Source organism: Ammospiza nelsoni, chromosome 8 (assembly GCF_027579445.1).
Source record: "Ammospiza nelsoni isolate bAmmNel1 chromosome 8, bAmmNel1.pri, whole genome shotgun sequence".
Taxonomy (NCBI): Eukaryota; Metazoa; Chordata; class Aves; order Passeriformes; family Passerellidae; genus Ammospiza; species Ammospiza nelsoni.
The window spans coordinates 31,786,897-31,808,957 of NC_080640.1; the positions used below are offsets into that span (position 1 = coordinate 31,786,897).

Below are 22,061 nucleotides of genomic sequence, written 5' to 3' on the forward strand. Positions count from 1 at the left end.
GCAACACTTGTCCTCAAGGAATCCTAACAGAATGAACGTACAGAGGTAAAAGAAGGACACAGCAATACAAAAGGTGCTGCCCAAGGAAAGCTGAGGAATAACATGGAGACTGTGAAATCACAGAACCAGTTAGGCTGGAAAAGCCCTCCAGGATCATCCAGTCCCAGCGGTGCCCAGTGCCCACCTTGTGCCCAGCCCAGAGCACTGAGTGCCACCTCCAGCCCTGCCTGGGACACCTGCAGGGCTGGGCACTGCAAAGCTCCCTGGGCAGCCCCTGCCAAGGCCTGAGCACCCTTTGCATGCAGAAATTGCTGCTGCTGTCCCAGCTGAGCCTCCCCTGGCCCAGCCTGAGGCCCTTTCCCCTTGTCCTGTCCCTGTTCCCTGGCAGCACAGCCCGACCCCCCCTGGCTGTCCCCTCCTGGCAGGGAGTTGTGCAGAGCCACAAGGGCCCCCTGAGCCTCCTTTGCTCCAGGCTCAGCCCCTTGCCAGCTCCCTCACAGGTTCCAGACCCTGAGTAAGTTTTGGGGGTCACTCACTCTGGTCTTTAGGAGCCACTGTGTCCTCCTGGTGTTACAGCCTGCAGAACCAGAATCCCAGTGTGGGATCCACTGAGGTATTCCCAAGGGAAGGCTGTCCCCTTTACAAACAGGGCCATTCCAAGGGCAAACAGGAGCAGCACTTGTTTCTGAGGACACACAGAACAGGCATTAAGGCACACAGCTTTTCTGCCTCCCTCAGCAAGCCAGGAAAGCCCCAAAATGCACAGTTCAAATGTGCTGCCATGCTGCTGGCCAGGTCCTCAACAGAAAACCTTTAGTTCACAGGAAGTCTCCAAACAGAGCACCAAAGAGAAGAACCAACCTCATCTCAAGGCTGAGAACTGGGACAGAACAAATAAGCCAGAGGAGGGCAGAGAATTAAGCTACCTTTATCTGCATCACATGAGCAGAAAATGAAGTTTGCTCCCATAATGTACTACTGGCACTGCTTTCCTTCCCTTGCACTACTATCCTGCACTAAACTCTCCCCTCTTCCACCTCCCTCGTGTCTCATCACCTTCCCACACCATCTCCAATCTCCAAAATGTTTGCTCCATTGCAGCAACTCTGGCTTGTGTTCCTTTTTCATCTCGGTGCCTCACTGACATTCCTAGTGCAGAGCACCATGGATTTTTCTTCCCTTTCCCTCCACAAATGCTTTCTCCCCTCCTGCTCCTCCTGCAGGTCCCTGCCCCTTGCTATTTCACTGCTCTCAGGGGGCAGCTGAGTAAATAGCAGCCAAAATGGCACTGGATGGGCTTTAAGGTCCCTTCCCACCCAAACCATTCTGAGATTCCATGAAAATGAAGAAAAGAAATCCCACAAAAAAAGCAGACCAGGACATCAGTGCATCACAAGGAGACAGAAATGGTGTTTCTTCCAATGCAGCACATGTGGGTTTCTAGGGGAAAAGCTCCTTTCCTCTGTCCCAAATATTTCACAGGACTAGGAAAGAAACCTTGCTCACTTTCTGAAAAGCACTGCCACAACTCTTCTTCGTGCTCTGAGTCTGTTCCATGCCCCACAGGCTGCGTTGAGCAAATATTTACATAAAGGAATACACAGAAAGAGCTAAAAAGAGATGGAGAAAACGTGCCTGCCAAGGAGCAGAGTTATTTCCGTGGAGGAAGCAGGAACTACTGGAGGGAGCTGAAATAATTCAAATCCAGTTTAATCCCAACACGCCCAAAAAAGTGTCATCTAAAATTTAAGTGCATTTTAAAGATAACAGTTATTTTAAAGTCAAAAGCAGGCATGAGCTGTTTGCATAAATGCTCATATCCCATATATTCAGGTGATTGGAAAGATCAGCCCAAGCCTGTCTTAAACACTGAACAGTGAAATTAACTGGCACTGGAATTCCTGGAAAACACACCTTCCTATAGTGAGTTTAAGGAAAAAAACAAAAAACAAAACAAAAAAAAAAAACAAAACAAAAAAAAAAACAAAAAAAAAAAAAAAAAAAAAAAAACATTCCAGCCTTTCAAGTCAATGAGAAAACAGCACAATTTTGTGTCACTGTCGTATTTTCTGGAAAAATCTCTTTGCCCAGCTCCTTGGAAGCTGAGAAGCCTCAGAGAAAAATGAAAACAATAATGATCTGATTTGCTTCTCCTGTGTTTGGTGCTTTGGAATGTGGTTTGGACATTGTTTTCCTACAGTTGATTGTTTCATTGGTTTCATGTGCATTGTTTTCACTCATTGACCAATCAGTGCCAAGTTATGTCGACAGTGGAAGGAGTCACAAGTTTTTCATTGTTATCTTTTAGCCTTCTGTCTCTATCCTTTCTCTATTCTTTAGTATAGTATTCTTTAATATAATATAGATCATAAAATAACAAATTAGCCTTCTAAGAACATGGAGTCAGATTCATCATTTCCTCCCTTCATCAGGGGTCCCAGAAAATACAACAACTTCGAGCATTCCTTTATAAAATTTGAATGCAGCCTGTTCTCCCAAAGAGCAACAGCAGCCAGACCTGAATGGAAAACTCAAACCCCCCAAAAAAGCAGCCAAACCCTGGGTGGGTCATTGTTTATCCTGGAGCCTGCACTTCCACATCTCCTTTTGCAGCAGGTTTGAAAAGTCTTTCCTTTTCAATGGAATTCAGTTTATTTACCCTATTTCACCCACAAAGCTCCACCTTATCTGAAATGAAACACCTCTGCTCACCTAACAAAGCCCTTCAGGCAGCTGTGTTGCACAGGCAGATTTTGGAAAAGTATTTTAACTTTTAAATTTAAAAGTATTTAATGAGTGCTCATTCCTGGAGAGACAGTTTCTCTCCAGGAATGAGAACTCCTGGGATTCTCCATTATGGAACACTAAGAAGAGGAATCCACTTCTTCCAGCTAAGGGAACTGGGACATTCTGCTTGCTTGGACCCACTTTGTAATGCCAGGACACAGGGAATGGGTTCAGAGTGACACAGGGCAGGGCTGGATGGGATATTGGGAATTAGGAATTGTTCCCTGGCAGGGTGGGCAGGCCCTGGCACAGGGTGCCCAGAGCAGCTGTGGCTGCCCCTGGAGCCCTGGCAGTGCCCAAGGCCAGGCTGGACTTTGGGGCTTGGAGCACCTGGGACAGTGGAAGGTGTCCCTGCCCATGGCACAGGGTGGAATGGGATGAGTTTCAGATCCCTTCCAACCCTAGGATTTCCCCCATCTATTCCAAGAATAAAATTACCAGGTCTTAAATAATCTGTAGCCCCGGTGTCCTTTAGGTGCAGTGGTTCCAAATGGGTGCTAAAAGCTGCATTAAGATTTAAACTCCCCTAATTTTTCCCTCTCCAGCCTGAGATTCCAGCAGCTGGCAGCTTTCACTTCCCACCACAGAACCACTGAGGCTGGGAAAGCTCTCTGAGTCCAACCATCAGCCCCACACCACCACATTCACCCAGTGTCCCCAAGTGCCACATCCACACCTTCCTTGGACACCTCCAGGGACGGGGACTCCACCACCACGTTCACCCAACGTCCCCAAGTGCCACATCCACACCTTCCTTGGACACCGCCAGGGATGGGGACTCCGCCACCACATTCAATGTCCCCAAGTGCCACATCCACACCTTCCTTGGACACCGCCAGGGATGGGGACTCCACCGCACGCCCAGGCAGTCCCTTCCAATGCCTAAGCACCATTTCCATGGAGAAGTTCTTCCTTTATCCAATCTAAACCTCCCCTGGCACAGTTTGATGCCAACTTCACAAGGTGCTCAGCCATCCCAGCATTTCTTTCCTCCCAAACTGGAACTCTTGCAGGAGCCCTCAGGAATACAACATTTTCCACCTGACAGTTGCATGGATCTGCTTTTCATTTTTTTCTGGCAGCCATCCCAAAAAGCTGCTGCATGTGAAGCTATTCTCTCCAAATCCTACTTGGACAATTTGCCTTCCTGCTCAAGGAATAAAATCTAACAATTCCTCTCTGTGATGGTTAATAAATCTGCATGCTACTTTCAGGGTTTTTTTCTGTTGTTTTCCAATAGAGAGACAAGGCTGTTCTATTTATAAAGGTCAAGTAAATTGTGTGCAGTCTGTGGAGGCTTAACATCTCTGTGTTATTAAAACAGAATATTTCATTTAAACAGCCCCTTTCAGAGAGAAAAAGAAATTTCTCCCACTAATATGTCTCCCCACCTCCATTCTGAGTTAAGGTCTGTTTTCTCCTCTGCACACAGAGGAGAATGCAAGTGTTTGTTTGTTCTTCACTTGAATTATAACAACTATTATTTTTTAAACACTCTACAACACTTTTACAGGTTGTTTGGATAAGGCACAGCCATAAATCCTGCTCGGCTGTCATGCCAGGAAAAAGCCTGGCAGAGAGAAAAACTGCCAGGAACAGCAAAGGGGGTTGGGGCTGAGGGGGGGTTAAACAAGGTTTAAGAGGCTTAACCTGGGCAGAAACATTGCCTTGGGACACATCTCTGCCTGTTTCCTGTTCTGGAATGATGTCCTGAGGGACTGGGACTTCCACATGAGGTCAGACAAGGATTCAAGAGATGCCAGTGCTCAAACCTTCCTCAGTTCTGTGATTAAACCACACTGGTTTAATCTTTATCCACTTAACAACAACCGCAAATAAAGGGGTTTTTGGTGGTCAGACTGGTGATCATGGCACAGCAAAATGGGGCAGACTGCTTAAATCCAAGGCAGCAGTACCTGTGATGCTGCTGGCACTGCACCACGCCCAGGCAGACCCCCAGGAACACAGCAAGCACAGAAATCCCATCTAAGCCCATCCCAGTCACAGCATTCCCAGCTTGTGCCCTGCACTGCACAGGAGACATTCCTCAGCTGGACCTCCACAGGAACCTGAATTCCTGATGGAATTTTGTGTTTGGTGATCTCCACCGTGGGCTGGTGGGTGGCTGAGAGCTGAGGGCTGTCCTGCGCCACAGAGCCAACATCAAAGAACATAGGAACAACCAAAAACAGAGCTGAGCAAGGGATGTCCCCAGGCTGGTTATCGTGTTCTCCCCCAGAGCAGCTCAGAGAAGTCTGTAAAGGCAGGATTACCCCCTGCAGGTGCTCCAATTCCATTTTTCTAGACTGATATGCCCAGCACTGCCAGCTGGAAGCTCAGCAGCAGAAACCCCAAGTGACCAGCTCTGCCCCACAACAATCAAGCTGGGCTCCACAAAGCCTTTAGATTAACAAAAGAAAAACAAAACAAAAAAAACCACTTAAAGTTTCTAACCCGAGCTTTAACTATTTTAAACTCTTCACATCATTAGCACACTTCTAATAGACATAAACCCATTCTTAAAGATTGCTGTGTGATTTCATCTCAGGTTACTAGGAAAAGAAAGCCTTAAACAAACCTGTAATTAACCTATAGCTGCATTAATGTTTGTTCTTTAGGTGGGAATTTGAGGAAAGCTTTTCTGCCTGTGAAAATCAATGTCCCTGAAATGAGAACACTGGAATTTTAAGTGTCCTGTTTTTGTTAAAGACCGTGCCTTGCTATTTAATCAGGAATGAAAAGTAATTTCTAATCACCAAGTGCCCGTGCTTATGAAGCAATTACAGTTAAGGCATTCTCTGGGATAGAAAAAACTCATCAGCACTAAAAGCCAGACAGATGAAAGTCTGCAGTGATGGGCAGAGCAAACCTTGTGCTGACCACAATTCCCTCCTTCTCAAGTCCAACACCCCAAACCCCCCAACTGCCATAAATTAAGAGGCAAAAACACATGAACAGCATAAGTACATCTGAAGAGGAGAAAATAAAGAAAAAAATTAACTTCCTCCTGCTCTCTGGCCACCCCTGAGGCTGCAAGCAGCACTTCAAGCAGGCTGATGAAATCCTCCTCGTCAAAGGCAGCAGAGGAGTGTTGTGATCTGCACACTCCCTCTCCTAATCTGTTCTGGCAAGGCGATTACAGGAGCTGCTTCCTTGAAAAGAAGTCAAATTTATGCACACACGAAGAAAGGGCTAACTGTACAATCAGTCCCAAGAGCAGTGCCAGGAAAAGAGGCTGCTGCAAGGGGAAAATGGGATGCAAAATGCAGCGTGGAAGGGAAGATGCTGGGTTTTCAGCTCCTGCTTTATAATGGAGCAAAAAGGCCACAGTGGTCATAGAATTCCAGGAGGGTTTGGGTTGGAAGGGACCCATTGGAGGGGTTCCATCCAGTGCCACCCTGCCATGGCAGGGACACCTTCCACTGTCCCAAGGTGCTCCAAACCCTGTCCAGCCTGGCCTTGGGCACTGCCAGGGATCCAGGGGCAGCCACAGCTGTGCCAGGGCCTGCCCACCCTGCCAGGGAACAATTCCTAATTCCCAATATCCCATCCAGCCCTGCCCTCTGGCACTGGGAAGCCATTCCTCCTTGTCACTCCATCACTTCTAAAGGATCTCTCTCCGTGTTTCCTGCAGCTCCTTCAGGCCACAGTTTGGTCACCCCAGAGCTTCTCCTGTCCAGGTGAGCCCCCCCAGCTGTGCCAGCCTTTCCTCCCAGCAGAGCTGCTCCATCCCTCTGCCCATGCTGGTGCCTGCCCTGGGCTCTCTGCAGCAGCTCCAGGTCCCTCCTGTGCTGGAGCAGCTCTGCAGGTGGGGTCTCACCTGAGCCCAGGGCACAGGGGCAGAATCCCCCCTGCCCTGCTGCCCACGCTGGGGCTCAGCCCAGGGCACGGGGGGGTTCTGGCTCCCAGCTCTCACCCCCAGCACCCCCAGGGCTGCTCCAGCTGCTCATGCCCAAACTGGATCCACCCCAGGGTTGCCCCAACCCAGGGGCAGCACCAGCACCTGGCCTGGTTGAACCCATGGGATTCCCAAGGGCCCCCATGGAGAGGAGTTTGGGGGTTCAGGGTTTTGTACCTGAGCCAGCCTGTGCAGACAGGAAGGACAGAGGAGGGACAAGGCTGGAGAAGGGCACTGTGTGCCCAGCACTCACCTTTGCCACGTCCAGCTGGGACAGATGTCCCTCCCCTATTGCTCCCCATCACTCTTCTTGCAGGGAACAGCAGCCACCAACAGCCAGAACATTTGCAGACAGCCCAAGAAGCAGTTCTGAGGGTGTGAGGGGGAGGGTCAAAAGCAACAATCTGTTTATTTGGCACCTAAATATAGCCCAGTTAACTCAGCAAACATTTTCTCTACTACATTGCTATTTTGTCTGCATGCAGAGGCTGCAAGGAACCAGCTGCAGCATCACCAGTTGATTACATTCTCTGATGAGGAATTTGCTTTTGCTCCTCAGCAGAAATTTCTGCCACTCCGTGCCCCTGACCACTCTCCTGGGTCTTGGGTATGAAAATTCAGTTTTCTGCTAAAGCCCCAGCACCAAGAAGGAGCTTTTCACCTCAGCCATGCCTGGCCAGGAATCAAGTCCCTGATAATCAAACAGGACACATCAGGTGGCTGCTCTTCCAGGCTGGCCACAGGCTGATTAATTGTTTCATTCCACACCAGGTTTATTAAGTTCTCTCATTCCACACCAGGTTAATTAATTCTTTCATTCCACACAACCCAGCTGTTGCCAAAAGAGAGGTTTCTCCACCAGCTGCACTCTGAGTGGAGCCTGCTGCTTAGAAAAGCCTTCATGGACACTAACCAAAAATAAGATGGGGCATTTTGAGGTTCTTGTTTAAAAATAATTATAACCCTTCAGAGCATTTTCAGGGATTTTTTTGCCTTTTTGTTACTTTTTTTTTGTAATGGGACTGCACACCTGGACACCTGTAGCATGTAGAGGAAAACTTTTTTCATTATGAAAATTAGAATGAAATCACAGAACCCCAGAATGGTTTGGGTTGGAAGAGACCTTAAAGCTCATCTCATTGCACCCCTGCCATGGGCAGGGACACCTTCCACTGTCCCAGGCTGCTCCCAGCCCCAAAGTCCAGCCTGGCCTTGGGCACTGCCAGGGATCCAGGGGCAGCCACAGCTGCTCTGGGCACCCTGTGCCAGGGAACAATTCCTAATTCCCAATATCCCATCCATCCTCTGGCAGTGGGAGCCATTCCCTGTGTCCTGTCACTTCACTCCTTGTCCCAAATCCCTCTCCAGCTGTCTTGGAACCTCCTGAGGCCCTGGAAAGGGCTCTGAGCTCTACCCAGAGCCTTCATCTCCAGGTTAAATCCCCAACTCTCCCTGCCTTTTCAAATGGTCCCTGATTTTTTTTCCCCAGTCTCACCTAAATCCCACTTTGCCTCAAGTTTTACCACACAGGCAGATCCCTGTCAATGCAGCATCTGATTTACTCTTCAGAGGAGCCCACAAACAGACAATTGATCTAACTTTAAAAAGCCCTCCCTGCACAACAGATACTCCTTAAAAAGCACAGGCCAAGGGCAGAAGGAGAGATCTTCACTCTAAAATAAAGACCAAACCGCCAAAATACACATCTACAATTCCTCTGCAGTGCTTTCACACTAATTTGCTGAGGTGGCTGCCTTTTATCCTCAATGTTTGTATTGCAGCAAAGTGCACTTGAGTCGACAAAGCAATCCCACAGAAAATGGTGTCAAGGCACTGAGTGGCTGTGGCTGAGCCATTCAGGCTCCCCAGCCCAAACTGATTTTAAAAAAACCCAGCTTTTAAGTCTTCTGGAAACACTGAGCACAAGACAGGTTTAAAATGAGCAGATATGGGTGGAAGGAATAAAAATCCTGCTGTTGAGCAGTGAGAGATGGCCAGTGATGGGTCTGAAACATCAGCAAGGGATGGCTCAGGGTGTGCATCCTGCAGTCCTGCCCTGCCTGTCCCTCAGTGTCCAAGGGATTTGATGTCACCTGGTGGCTGCAGACACCTGGAATTTAGGGTGGGAGGGTCCCTCTCATCATTTTACTGGGAAGGCACACGGAGAGAGTCAAGGCAGCTCTAAAGGAGCCACAGAGCAAACAACCTGGCAGCCAGGCAGCTTTTTTGTGCATCCTATTCTTCGGTGGAACTGATAAAAATTCCATTAAGAAGTTCGGAATAAGCATGGAATATTATCTCCCCATGATATATCATTTCTTCAGCATGAGCAAAGGCACAAAATATTTCAGCTGCTGACCAAGGAAATCAGGATAGGTTACAGAGCTCAAGGCTCCCCAGGAAGCACCTAAGCCTCAGAAAGCTCCTCCAGCATATATTAAAACTCCAAATCCCTGTGAAGATCCCATTCTGGGTACATTCCACAAGCATCCACACTTCCCACAAAGCTTCTGCTTTGCCCCAGTGCCCAAGGCAGCTGTCCCAAGCCACCCTTCCCAATCCTGCACCCTGCCAGCACAGCTTTGCTGAGCTTTACCATTTGGTTGCTACATATTCATGGATTTTCCATCAATAACAACCCAGCCACAATGCTCTGAATGTTGCTCAGCTGTATTTATCAAGCAGGAGCCTCCTTCAGAGCCCTACAGCCAAAATGTTTGTGCCCAGCCAGCTCAAACAAATAATTTGACTCCAGCTTGTAACGCTTGCCCATCACAGAGCACAACAAGAACCTTTTGTGGTAAAAAACATGAAAAATAAGTGGATATAGAGTAGGCCAGCCATTGAAAAAGTCCTTTATAGCTCACAGCTGGAATTTCAGTCAAAATTAAGAGGGTGGAGAGCCACTGTGCTCCAGAGGTGACCTGTGATATGTCCCTGGCTCTGCCCCATTTCCAGCAGGTTTCCCATGTGTTTGGTTATTCTATTTGCTGGGAATGCCCCAATGAAGGCAGGAATGATGAATCTGACTCCATGTTCTCAGAAGGCTAATTTATTACTTTATGATACTGTATTAAATTAAAGAATACTATACTATACTAAAGAATACAGAAAAGATACTTACAGAAGGCTAAAAAGATAATAATGAAAACTTGTGACTCTTTCCAGAGTCCTGACACAGTTTGGCCCTGATTGGCCAAAGAGTCAAAACAATTCAAACCAGAATTCAATTAAACAATCACCTGTGGCTGAACCATCTCCAAACACATTCCACATGTGAGCACAGCACAGGAAAAGCAAATGAGATAAGAATTGTTTTCCTTTTCTCTGAGGCTTCTCAGCTTCCCAGGAGAAAAATCCTGGGTGAAGGGATTTTATCAGAGAATGTGAATGCCACACTTGGCCTCAATCCCTATGGAAGCTTCTCCATCTGTACCTGCAAACAGTGGGATAATTCTCAACCCAGATTTGTACATCCCAAGTGATGCTCTCAGCACAGCACCAGTGGGTTCCCATTTGAGTTCTTTTTGGCTCTCAAATTAAGAAACCACTTCAAAAGCTTCCCAACACCTCTTTTATCTGTGCAAGAGTAACAGCAAAACTCAAAGAGCTGAGATTCCATTGATCTCCCTTTTGGAGCAGCTTTGCCTACCTAGATCACACTGACACTCATCCTTGCACAAAGCCCAAAGGGGAAAAACTTGGGGATTTGAGGGAAGAGATCATTTGTTCTGAGCCACATACAAGCCATGAAACACCTGGCAGGGTGCTTGAGGAGAAAATAACAGTGGTGAAGGTGAAGCAGGCAGAGGTTGAGTCTGTCACCCCACAGAGGCCAAGGTCACTTTTCCCAGATTTCCCACTTTGCCAGATCCCAACAAACAGCACTGGCACACAGAACACACTGTGCTGGCAGTCACTGTGCTCATGTGTCCCAGCCTGAAGGCAGAGTAATGAAGCCAGCAGGTGAATGGAGGGAGATGAGATGGATATATAACAAAATTAAAATTTTGAAACAAAAGCTAGTCCTCCTTCTTCACAAATTTAAATAATATTATATAATTAAATTTAAAAATCCACCATACGAACCACAAATAATTAGCTACTAAATCAAAAATAAAAATTATTTAAATATCATTCTTAATTAAACAATTTATCTTTAACAAAATACTATAAAACTCATAATTTATAAAACTAGAATATAAATAGGAACTAATAAATATCTAAACCCAAACAAAAAAAAAATACCTTCTCACACATTTAATCCCAACCATAACAAAAAAAAAAAAAAAAAAAAAAAAAAAAAAAAAAAAAAAAAAAGAAACTGAAAAACCCACAAAAAAACCCACAAAAACTCCACACAGTTTCCCTCCTGTGCCTCACAGAGCTGGGCTTCCACCAGGAGGACAGAAAGCAATCATAGATGTGATGGGCAGGAGACTTCTCCCCTTTGTGCAGTCACTGTCTGAACAGCAATTAAATGTGTAAGGAGGTGTGAGGAGCAAGAACAGGTACTATACACACCCCAGTACAACAGGAATAACACCCCTAGTAGAACAGGTGTTACACACACACCCAATACAACAGGCATTTTACACACACAGTACAACAGGCATTACACACACACACTCCCAAGACAACAGGAATTACACACAGTACAACAAGAGTTACACACACACAACCAATACAACAGATATTACACACACACCCCAATACAACAGATATCACAAACACACAGAGTAAAACAGGAATTACACACACACCCCCAATACAACAGGAATTACACACACCCAGTACAGCAGGAATTACACACACACCCCCAATACAACAGATATCACAAACACACAGAGTACAACAGGAATTACACACACCCAGTACAACAGGAATTACACACACACCCCAGTTAGTTTGTGGGTATCTGCCCTGTTTGGATGCACAGCTCTGTTCCAGGACTCAGACACAGCTGTGTACAGAGGCACACACACAGTCCCACATTTCTAACAGATTTATATCCCTGGATATTCCCCAGCAGGGACACCTGGCTGTTGTTTGGTCCCCAGGCAGGACTGTAATAGGACAAGCAATGCCAAACACAGAACCTCTGGAGCTGGGGCAGGGCACAGAGGTGCCCAGGATGTCACTGAGCCAGCACAGGGCGTGCAGAGGGACACTGTGGCAATGCAAATTGGTATTTGTGGACATCTGGACCTATCCAGACACCTGCTCCAGCTGGAACCTCATCCATCACTCTGTCTCCAGGGGTTTACCTGCTGTGGTGCATTTATCCACAGCCACACTTCCTCTGAGTGCTCCTGTTCCTGCATGGCCACCTCTAGGAGCCACAGGCTCTGCAGGAATGAACCTGCTCCAGAAATGAACCTGCTCCAGGATGGATTTACCTATAGCCCCTGCAGGAAGGAACCTGCTCCAGGAATGAACCTGCTCCAGGATGGATTTACCTATAGCCCCTGCAGGAAGGAACCTGCTCCAGGAATGAACCTGCTCCAGGATGGATTTACCTATAGCCCCTGCAGGAAGGAACCTGCTCCAGGAATGAAACTGCTCCAGGATGGATTTACCTATAGCCCCTGCAGGAAGGAACCTGCTCCAGGAATGAACCTGCTCCAGGATGGATTTACCTATAGCCCCTGCAGGAAGGAACCTGCTCCAGCATGGATTTGCCCATAGCCCCTGCAGGAACAAACTTGCTCCAGGAATGAACCTGCTCCAGAATGGATTTACCCACAGCTCCTGCAGGAATGAACTTGATCCAGCATGGATTTGCCCACAGCTCCTGCAGAAATGAACCTGCTCCAGGAATGAACCTGCTCCAGCATGGATTTACCTATATCTCCTGCTCCAGGAATGAACCTGTTCCAATATGGGTCTTACCCTGCTGTGCCATGAGCCTCATGCACAGCTGCTGATGCCTCAAGGTGTTCCTGCTCCAGGATCTCTCCTTGGGCCCCAATCCCTTTGGAGGTACAGACACTGAGATGTTCCTCCTGGAGGTGGAAGCCCAGCACCACCATCCACTCACAGCCCAGCAGGGATGGGGGAGACTATCAGAAGGGTAAAAGGGAAAAAACTCATGGGTTGATATCAAGGCAGTTCAACAGGTAAAGCAAAAGCCACAAGGAATTTATTCTGTGTTTTCCACTGGCAGGTGGGTGTTCAGCCTTTCCCAGAAATGTGAGGTTCCATCCTCTGCCATCCTCCTTGGGCAGTTGGGATCAGCTGTCCTGGCTCTGTCCCCTCCCAATTTCTTGTGTAGCCCCCGTCTGCTCGCTGGTGGGGCAGGTGAGGAGCAGAAAAGGCCTTGGGACACCAAAAAACATGGACTTGCAGGAAAATCCAGCCCCCTGTGGGATCTTGTGCTCCTGGCACTGGAGGTTCTCTGCCTCCAGATGAACACAGGAAACAAGGCTGATTTTTAACAGAGATGCAGAGTCTGGACCCCACTGGATGGGACAGCTGTGTACTAGATGAATTTTGGGACTGTCAGGGAAGAGAATAAGCAGTATCCATGGGAAAAGAGAAAAATCTTGGGCAGAAGGAGGAGCAGGAACAAGACATCCAGGGAAGTAACAAAGGGCTCGGAAGAAGAGGGAGAAGAGGATGGTGCTCCACCCCACAGAGCACAGGAGCTGCTGAAGGATGTTCATATCCTCCAGCTGACCATGCCCACCCTTAAGCTTCACACAACTGGGGCAATACTGCAATCTCAAGGCAAAGAGCTGGAGGCTAACTCTGCATTTCCAGGATGTCTGATCTTCCATTTCACCTGCAGGAATTTCTCAGGAGTTCCAGAGGCAGATTTTAGAAGTCTCAATAGCTGAAGCTGGGCATGGCTTCCAACAAGCCTTAAGGTACAGCTGAGTGGCACCATTTGCATCACATTTGCTTTATCTACACCTTCCTGAAGTGCTTGGCCACTGCCCTGATGTGCTGCTGGCAGTCCCAGGGCCATTGATTTCCTCTATTCACCAGAAATATCACCCACCAAGAAGGTTATTTTCCTCATTTAGCCTGTGGACTCCAAGAGCAGTAATGAATTCCCCTCAGCCGCCGGATCTGTGCACACAAATGACATCAAATAGGCAGTTTAAATCCTAACAAGCACTGACACATCCCAGGGACCCACTTCCACTGGGGGCAGGGAACACTGGCTCTGCATTTCCATCTCACCCATGTTATTTACTCCTGAATCTCAATGATACTCTGTGGTCACAAAAACCAACAGCATTTTCACATTTGCATTTGAAGGGACCTTAAAAACGACCTTGTTCATGGTCAGTGACACCTTCCACTAGAGCAGGATGCCTTCCCACAGTCCTGCTGCTTCTGTACAAAATTGCCTCCTGTCCACTGATATTAAAGCCTGTTTTCCCTCCTAATAAAAGTGTATTTGCATGAATGCAATACTCCCCTACATGTGCTAAATACATGAGAGCATGTACGTGTCATTATACATATATATATTTATATTCCCTGATATTAAAGCCAGTTCTCTCTCCTAATAAAAGTGTATTTGCATGAATGCAATACTCTCCTACACGTGCTAAATACATGAGAGCATATACATGTCATTATACCTATATATATATTTATATTCACTGATATTAAAGCCAGTTCTCTCTCCTAATAAAAGTGTATTTGCATGAATGCAATACTCCCCTACACGTGCTAAATACACGAGTGCACATACATGTCATTACACACATATATATTTATATTCCCTGATATTAAAGCCAGCTTTCTCTCCTAATAAAAGTGTATTTGCATGAATGCAATACTCCCCTGCATGTGCTAAATACATGAGTACATATATAATTATATATATTTTTCTATTCACATCCAACACAAAGTATGTGCGCACTTACAAGACTGTAATTCAAATTTTCCATCAAGCCAGGCAGTTCCATTATGATTTCTCCTCTTTGTTCACATCACTTAGTATGAACAAAAGTGAACAAAACAAACGTGGCCTGAGCTGTTTCTAAATCCAAGTCAAGCCCAAGTCACAGAGCTGCTGAGCAGCTTTCCTGACACAGCTGGGGTGTTTGACAGGAAACACCTCCAATAAACGTGCTCACAGACCGAATCAAAGAAGGGAATTTGGGGAAGGAAGCACTGCTCCAGGCAGGAATTGTTGCAGCCTGACAACCATTTTTTTTCACTGATACCCTACTTTGAGTTTGCTCCTAATGAGCAAGCCCCAAACACAGCCCAAAGACCCCAGACTTGAGAAAGTCTGACAGCCCGTTTTCGACTTGGAAAGCAGGCACTGGTGTTGAAGTTTGGCTCTCCCTGCTCAGGCTCTGGTTTCCAAGGAAACCAGTGGCTGCAAGAGCCTTGCAAAACGCTGGTCCTGCGCTCCTGCTCGGAGCAGGCTGTGCTGGAGCTTCCCCTGACACCGGGCCTGCCAGGAGGGGCCTCAGCAGCCTTTCCACAGCACCTGGATGCAATTCCGGGCGTTCAGGATGTCAGGATACACAGAACACACCTGACTGACTGCACACTTCGACCAAACCACTTTCTGCAGCTGCTGAGAGGAGAAAGGTATTATTGTCATGGTTCAGGCTCCAGTGTTGCAACAAATACTTTTGTTTTTTCCTGTTCTCTCTGCCCTTCAAAACAAAGACAAGCTACACAAAACACAAACGTCAGGCACTCCTCTGCCTGCCTGTACCCGCTAGAAACAGCAGAGCAGCAGATGAAAAACGTTTACAGAAATATTTAGACTTTATCCTGATGCAAAGGCGAGGATTTAAAAGCCAAAAGCAAAGACCAGCAGCACAGGCGGCAAGGACTATCACTGATGGCAGTGAGTGGCTTTTAATCCATCCCCAGCTCAGCTTTCCTGAGCCCTTCCCTCAGGAAGATGTTTGCATTCAGTAACTCTTATCATCCTACAGCATCTAGCTCCGGCAGGATAACCACAGAAACTGATATGCAACAATTCGCTGCATCCTTTTTAACTCTCCAAAGAAACAAATTTTCCCCTTGACTCTTATTTTCCATCTGGTGTTCAGAACTCACGGTGTCCCCTCTCCTTCCAGAGGCAGCTGGCCAGGCTAAATTCCATGCTATGTCCATTTCTGTGCAGTTTCACAACTCTGACCCAGCTTTTTTATTATTATTGTTAATTCCAGAAACATAAGACACATCCTGTGTTTAGGAAGTGAGATGCTGAAGTTCAGGAATGCTTTCACAGAGTCTGGAGAGAAGGAATTCGTGTCCGTGGCCTGGGGAGCTCATTCTGTGTTGAAGCACTTTAAAACTCTCCACCTACAGCATTTGTACAGCTAAGGATGAATGTAACACAGCTCAAACAAGTCTAAGTAATTATTCCAGTAGTATAGATAAAAGGAAAAAAAAAGTTAATTCTGCAGAAAATGAAATTATGGAGCTGCAGTACAATGTAAAAAAGAGTCTCTATGTTAATTACCAGCTGTTAGTGTGCTCGGAGCTACTGTACTTGCTGAACAGTGTTGTTTTGCATATAACCACCAAGAAAATGTCATTGTAGTTTCTGAAAAGAGCTACTTTGCTTTAAAACACAGTTTACTGACACCACACTGCTAAAATTAATCTCCAAAAGCAGCAGAAAAACCCAGGGAAGTCTGTGTTGCTTGTTGAACAGAACTAAGAATAAGTGACATTGCAGCGATGTTTTATCTTGCAATTAAACTCATCTCAGCAAGAACCAGACAGAAGATGACAAAACAACTACGTGGCTTTAATAGCTTTATTGGGAGATTTGTTTTTTACCTTCCTTTGAGTCAAACCCCTCTGGAGCTTACACTCAGCACAGACATCACCAGCCTGAACAAACGTGTTGAGAGATGACCGAAAACACTCCTTCGACAGAGAAAAATCATAGTTCTGTGCCTAACAGCCTAACACCACACAGCCACCCCTTACTACTGTGAGTAACCCAAATCTCAGAGGGGTGTGATGCATTACACAAGGAGCTGAGCTGTCACAGTGTCCCCTTGTCACTTCCCAAGGCATTAAAGCGTGAGTCACACGAGTGCACAGAGGGGAGCCCCATCAGTGCCACCACTGCCGAGCCAGACCTGTCACAACACGGGGGAAATCACGCTCGGCTGCCTTGCTCCAGCACAGCCCTTCCTGTGCTCACAGCTCTGCCAGGAGAGCTTCAACCCTCACAGCACAGCACCAGGATCCTCCCCAAGCTGTGCCTGAAAATCCTGACCCTTCAAATGCACCCAAAAACCCCACTGACATTAATGGATTTTTGTCCAACTTAAAGCACATTCAGATGGATTTGACATTAAAGCAACCACAGCATTTAACAGCTCCCACAACAAATGATAAATGCAGTTCAATTAATTGCTCGCTGGACACATCAGAGTGGACTGACACCAAAATAAAAAAATAAAGGTTGCATCACTACATTCACCTCTGCTGACTGCTCAGCGCAAGATGCTTCACCAGAAAGTGACAGGACTCAAGAGGCCACCACCATCCCAGCTCCTGCCCCACATTCCAGCAAACCATCCCTGCACGAGCGGGCCTCAGTTCCTCCCCCATCACCAGTTCCCAGTGGTTTCATCATGGATCAATCGCCTCCCAAATTCATGTAGTGAGCGGAGAGGGGTTTGGGTCATTTCAGGGGATTTTAGATGAAACTGCAGCATACATAGCACTGATAAACACCAGAAGAGCATTTCATGTCAACACCCTAAATACGAAGTGCTTTTCAAGTATTTCTGGGGATTTTATGACTATTATGATCACTTAAAATACGCCTCTAGCCCCCAGAGGATGTGCACATTTGCCTTCAAAGAACCAATCTGGCCGTTGCAGGGATTTTATTAAACCTCTTGTATGGATGTTGTACTTTCCCTAAGGCTATGCAACCAAGTATTTTATATTTCTTAAACCAGACCTCTTAAATACAACTCACAGGCTACTCCTCCCCTCACAAACGAGTCTCTGAGATTTTGGCATATTCCCCAAAAGTCTGCTAACTCCCCAAACCAAGTTATTTTTCCTTTTACTCAACATTTCCTACAAATGACACAGCACTTTGCTGCTGTCTCTGCTAACAGCAGAGCTTGCACCACCTCAGCCAAGAGATCAGGCCCTTCACACTCACGAGCTCCGTGCTTTATTCTGTGCTCTACTCCTAAGTTTCTTTTTTTTTCTCCCTTCTGGAAAAGAAAACACGCTGATTACACAGCCTTCCAAAAAGGCAAACAGCTGTTGCAGATCCCTGAACAAAGCAGCCTGTTAAAATTAAAGTCCTGGGTATTTTCCCATGGCAAGGAGGAGGCAGGGGAAGGGAAGAGTTGCAGTTTCGCTGGTTGAAAAGGCTTCTCCTTGCTTGGCTGCTCTGCAGAGTTTAAAGAGCAAAGGCAGTTGGTACAAACTCGGTGTCCCAGTATTCCCTCGGTGCTGACAGGCTGTTAGCAGCCAGGATATACCCTGCAAGAGGTCAAAGGTGTGGAAAAACAAACACGAGCAGCAATTTGGGGAGATGAAGAGGAGAGAACGACCTGTCACGGAAACCAGCCAGGTTCCTGCCCTCTCACTCGGTCACTTCTGGCAAGTTATGTCCTCTGAGAGGGGAGGGGAAAAAAAGGCCACTTATTTGAAATAACTGGCTTCTATTCTAAAAAAGTGGCTTCTTGAACAAGGAGACTGATAAAGATGTTAATGCCCAATTCCTCTCACTCATAACTCTGAAGAAAATGGCTGAATGGTTGGACGTGTCCCTCCATGGATTTCAGCTCCTCAAATCAGCCCACAAAGTCCTGTTTCACTTTTAAAAACATTGTAGAGGCAAAACAAGCCCAGCCCTCCAACAGCAACTCAAAACTCTTACAGCTCTAAAAAAGCAATTTTATTTAACCATATGCATCCCTAATTGGAGAGGGGTGTGTGTGTAAGGGAAGATCCTGCAGATTTAATAGTATTTGTCCACACAAGGCAATTAAATTTACTTTCACACTTTGAAAGCCATTCATAGACTCCCAGAATGGTTTGGGTTGGAAGATGTCTTAAATCCCATCCAGTTCCACCCCTGTCATGGCAGGGACACCTTCCACTGTCCCAGGCTGCTCCAGCCTGGCCTTGGGCACTGCCAGGGATCCAGGGGCAGCCACAGCTGTGCCAGGGCCTGCCCACCCTGCCAGGGAACAATTCCTAATTCCCAATATCCCATCCAGCCCTGCCTCCTCTCCAGCTCTCTTACACTCATTCAGAGTTCAGCCACTCTATAACACAGAATCTTCTGTGTGGCATCACAAGAGCTTCCACCACCACAGACCCTCAAGTACCTACATGACCCTCATGATAATCCAATTACCACAGTTTCTGCTGCTATTGATCCTACCAATCTCCAGCCACCTCTGCCAGAGCAGGAGAGCAAATCCAGCACCACCTAACTACAAAAAAAAAAAAAAAAAAAAAAGAAAAAAAAAAAACCTCAGGGGCTAAATAGAATCATCTTGGTTGGAAAACCACTCTAAAATCATCAAGTCCAACCATTCTCCCAGCAATTCCAAGGCCACCACTAACCAACATCCCCAAGTGCCACATCCACCTGCCTCTTGAGCACTTCTTGGTGGCTTGACAAAACCAAAGGTTGGGTGCCATCACCTCAAGAGTCACTGAGGTTCAGCATGAACCGGGGGGAGTAAGCCAACCCTTTTATGTAGATTTTGTTATTTCCAGCTCCTCATCACCCTAACTCTCACCACCACCATGAGTTATCTTGCCCAGGGGGCTCTTAGGGCTGACACAGAGCTCTCAACTCCTCCCAGAGCCAAGTACATTTCAGGAAAAGATTAGCAAGGATCTTTTCCTGTAACCACAGAAAGGTTTGGGTTGGATGGGACCCTAAAATTCTCATTCCAGTCTCCAGCCTTGGGCAGGGACACCTTCCACTATCCCAGGCTGCTCCAAACCCCACCTGAGCGATCACAACCTGCAGCCACGAGTTGACTTGAATATTGTAAACCACATTAGGAGTATTGACCAGAGATGATCAATATGAGACAACTCCCCCAGAGGAGCAGGGCATTATTCCCCACACCAGACTGCGGGGCTGCATTTACACAAGGAGTGATTAAAATTCCAGCTGGAAAACGTTTATTCCAAGGCTTTTCCTACACATTCCAGTGGGTTGGGCAGAGGCTGGAACCTGTGGCGCTTCCCGGAGTTCTGGGAGCTCCATTTGCACTTCAGGAGCGCCGAGGGGCAGCGACACCGACAAGGAAAGTGACACGTGTGGGGCTTTGCATTCCGGGGGGAAATTAACACCGAGGGATGCTCGGATGTTAACCACACACCCCTGGCATTTCACAGCCACCCCTGTCCCCCCCTGCTCACTTTTTGGGGTGTTTTATTCGTTTGGGGGGCTGGAGGGGAAGCATTTCACGCGCCACCGCCGTTCCTCCCCTGCCATCCCTTCAGAACGGCCTTAAAAGGACAAAATATCTGTGGCGGTGGGAATGGGGGGCGGGAACAGGAATGTGGGAATGGGAGCGGGAATGGGAAGCGGCGGGGCGACAGGAGGAGCACACCCGGCCCGGCCCGGCGGGGTCCCGCCATGGCGGCCGCCCTGAGGGCGGGCAGTTGCCTGGAGACGGCGGGGTCCGCCATGGCGGCGGGAAAGGGCTGAGGCTGCGCGGGGAGCGGGGCCAGCCCCGCCACGGCCCCTCAGGGGACACTCCAGCAAGGTCCTCGTCCCCCGTGTCCCGCCATGCCTCCCCGGGAACCATCCCCGTGTGCCCGGGCACCGTCCGCTCCGTCCCCGCATCCCGGAGCCCACACGGCGCACACGCTCCCCACTACCGGGATGGCTCCGGGGATCCGCCAGCGCTCCCGGTTATCATCCCGAGGAATTCCTCACACGGGGAAGATGCCGGCCGCGGAGGAGAGGGAGGTTTGCCCATCGACGGGGAGGTTGCGCCCCGGCCCCGCACACAGAGCCCGGATCGGCGAGCATCCGCTCATCACCTCTTCCCTCCTCCTTTTTTATCCCTTGTGGAGCGCTGAACCAAAGGCACGGCCAGGAGAAGGCACCGAGCGAGGGAGAGCTCCGTTCCCCCATTAAGGCGCTCTAATTTCCCTAATCTGCCGCAGGTGTGAAACCGGGGCAGCGCATCCCCCGGCGCGCCGGCACCTGAGGATCCTCGCAACTTTCCCTGCCCCCCGCACACCCTCCGGCGCACCAGGACACTGCCACAAACTCCTGCTTCTGCCGGACCCCCGTCCCCAAAACACCAGCATCCCGCCGGGCTCCAAGTTTCCCAGCTGGGAATGTCTCCCTGCGGGGTCCCGCGGCGAGCCCCGCGTTCCTCCCGCTCCCTCCGTGCCCAGGACACGATCCCGTCCCCCAGAGGGATGTGGCGGTCGGGACGGGCTGTCCGGGACCCCGGCGCTCACTCCTGCCACTCTTCCCCCCCAGCGCTCGCAACTTTCCCACCCCGCGGGGCCACCCGAGGAGGATGCGGGAATGCCGCGCTCTGCTCCGCTCCCTGCCCGGGGGTGGAACGGGATGAGGGAGAGAGGGGAGGCTGAGCGGCGGGGTGACCCCCTGCTTACTGCGGGCTCTTGGGGTAGAAGGGTAGGGTGACGTGGCTGAGATCCTGGATGTCGAAAGCGGTGGGCTCGGCCGAGATCGCCTGGCGCTTGGTCCGCTGCTCGCCCTGCAAGGTGCCGGCGCTTTGCTGCTGCGCCTGCTGCGTGGCGGGCCGGATCACCGAGCGGTACTTGTCCAGCTCGTTCTGCAGCTTCTGGATCAGTTCGTCCTTCTGGTCCAACTCTAGCTCCAGCTCGTCGATGAGCGCATCCCGCTGCCGCAGCTCCTCGATCTTCTCCTGCAGCGCGTACTGTAAATCCCGCAAAGTGCCCATGGTCCTGCCGCCGCGCTCTCGCCTCGCCGCTCCGGGCAACTTTCCCCCTCCGGGGCCGCCTCCCCTCGCTCGGGCCACCCCGGCCCCCCTGGGCTCGGCCCGGCCCCGCGGGGCCGCCGCAGCCGGACCCCCGGCACGGCGCTCCGGAGCCGGGGTGTTGTCAGGGGCGATGTGGATCCGCCTGCGTCAGGCCGGGCTGCCGAGGGAGCCGAGACACACACACAGACACACACACCCGCGGCGGCGAGCGAGGGGAGGCGGGAGGGAGGCAGGGGCGGCGGGGAGGATGCACATGCTCGCCCCGCTCCCTCCCGCCGGCCCCGCCGCGCCCCGCGCCGCCCACGCCCCGCGGGCTGCGAGCACGGAGGGATGGATGGAGGGATGGATGGAGGGATGGAAGGGAGGGAGGGGACCGGCCGGGAGCAGCGAGCGGTGCCTGCCCTGCCGGCCTTGTGCTGCGCTTCGAGCCGCGCACACCTCCC

General features: G+C 49.1%; 1 protein-coding gene across 1 annotated transcript in view; it reads right to left on the minus strand.

The window, feature by feature from the left end:
- The window catches only part of PRKG1 (protein kinase cGMP-dependent 1), a 351,478-nt gene extending 329,711 nt beyond the window's left edge, over positions 1-21,767 (minus strand). Inside the window, exon 1 of the mRNA XM_059477119.1 lies at positions 21,269-21,767. Within this exon, the coding sequence (XP_059333102.1) occupies positions 21,269-21,579 (311 nt within the window). The 5' untranslated portion in view covers positions 21,580-21,767. The remainder of the gene's footprint in view (positions 1-21,268) is intronic.
- Between the last annotated feature and the right edge of the window lie 294 nt (positions 21,768-22,061).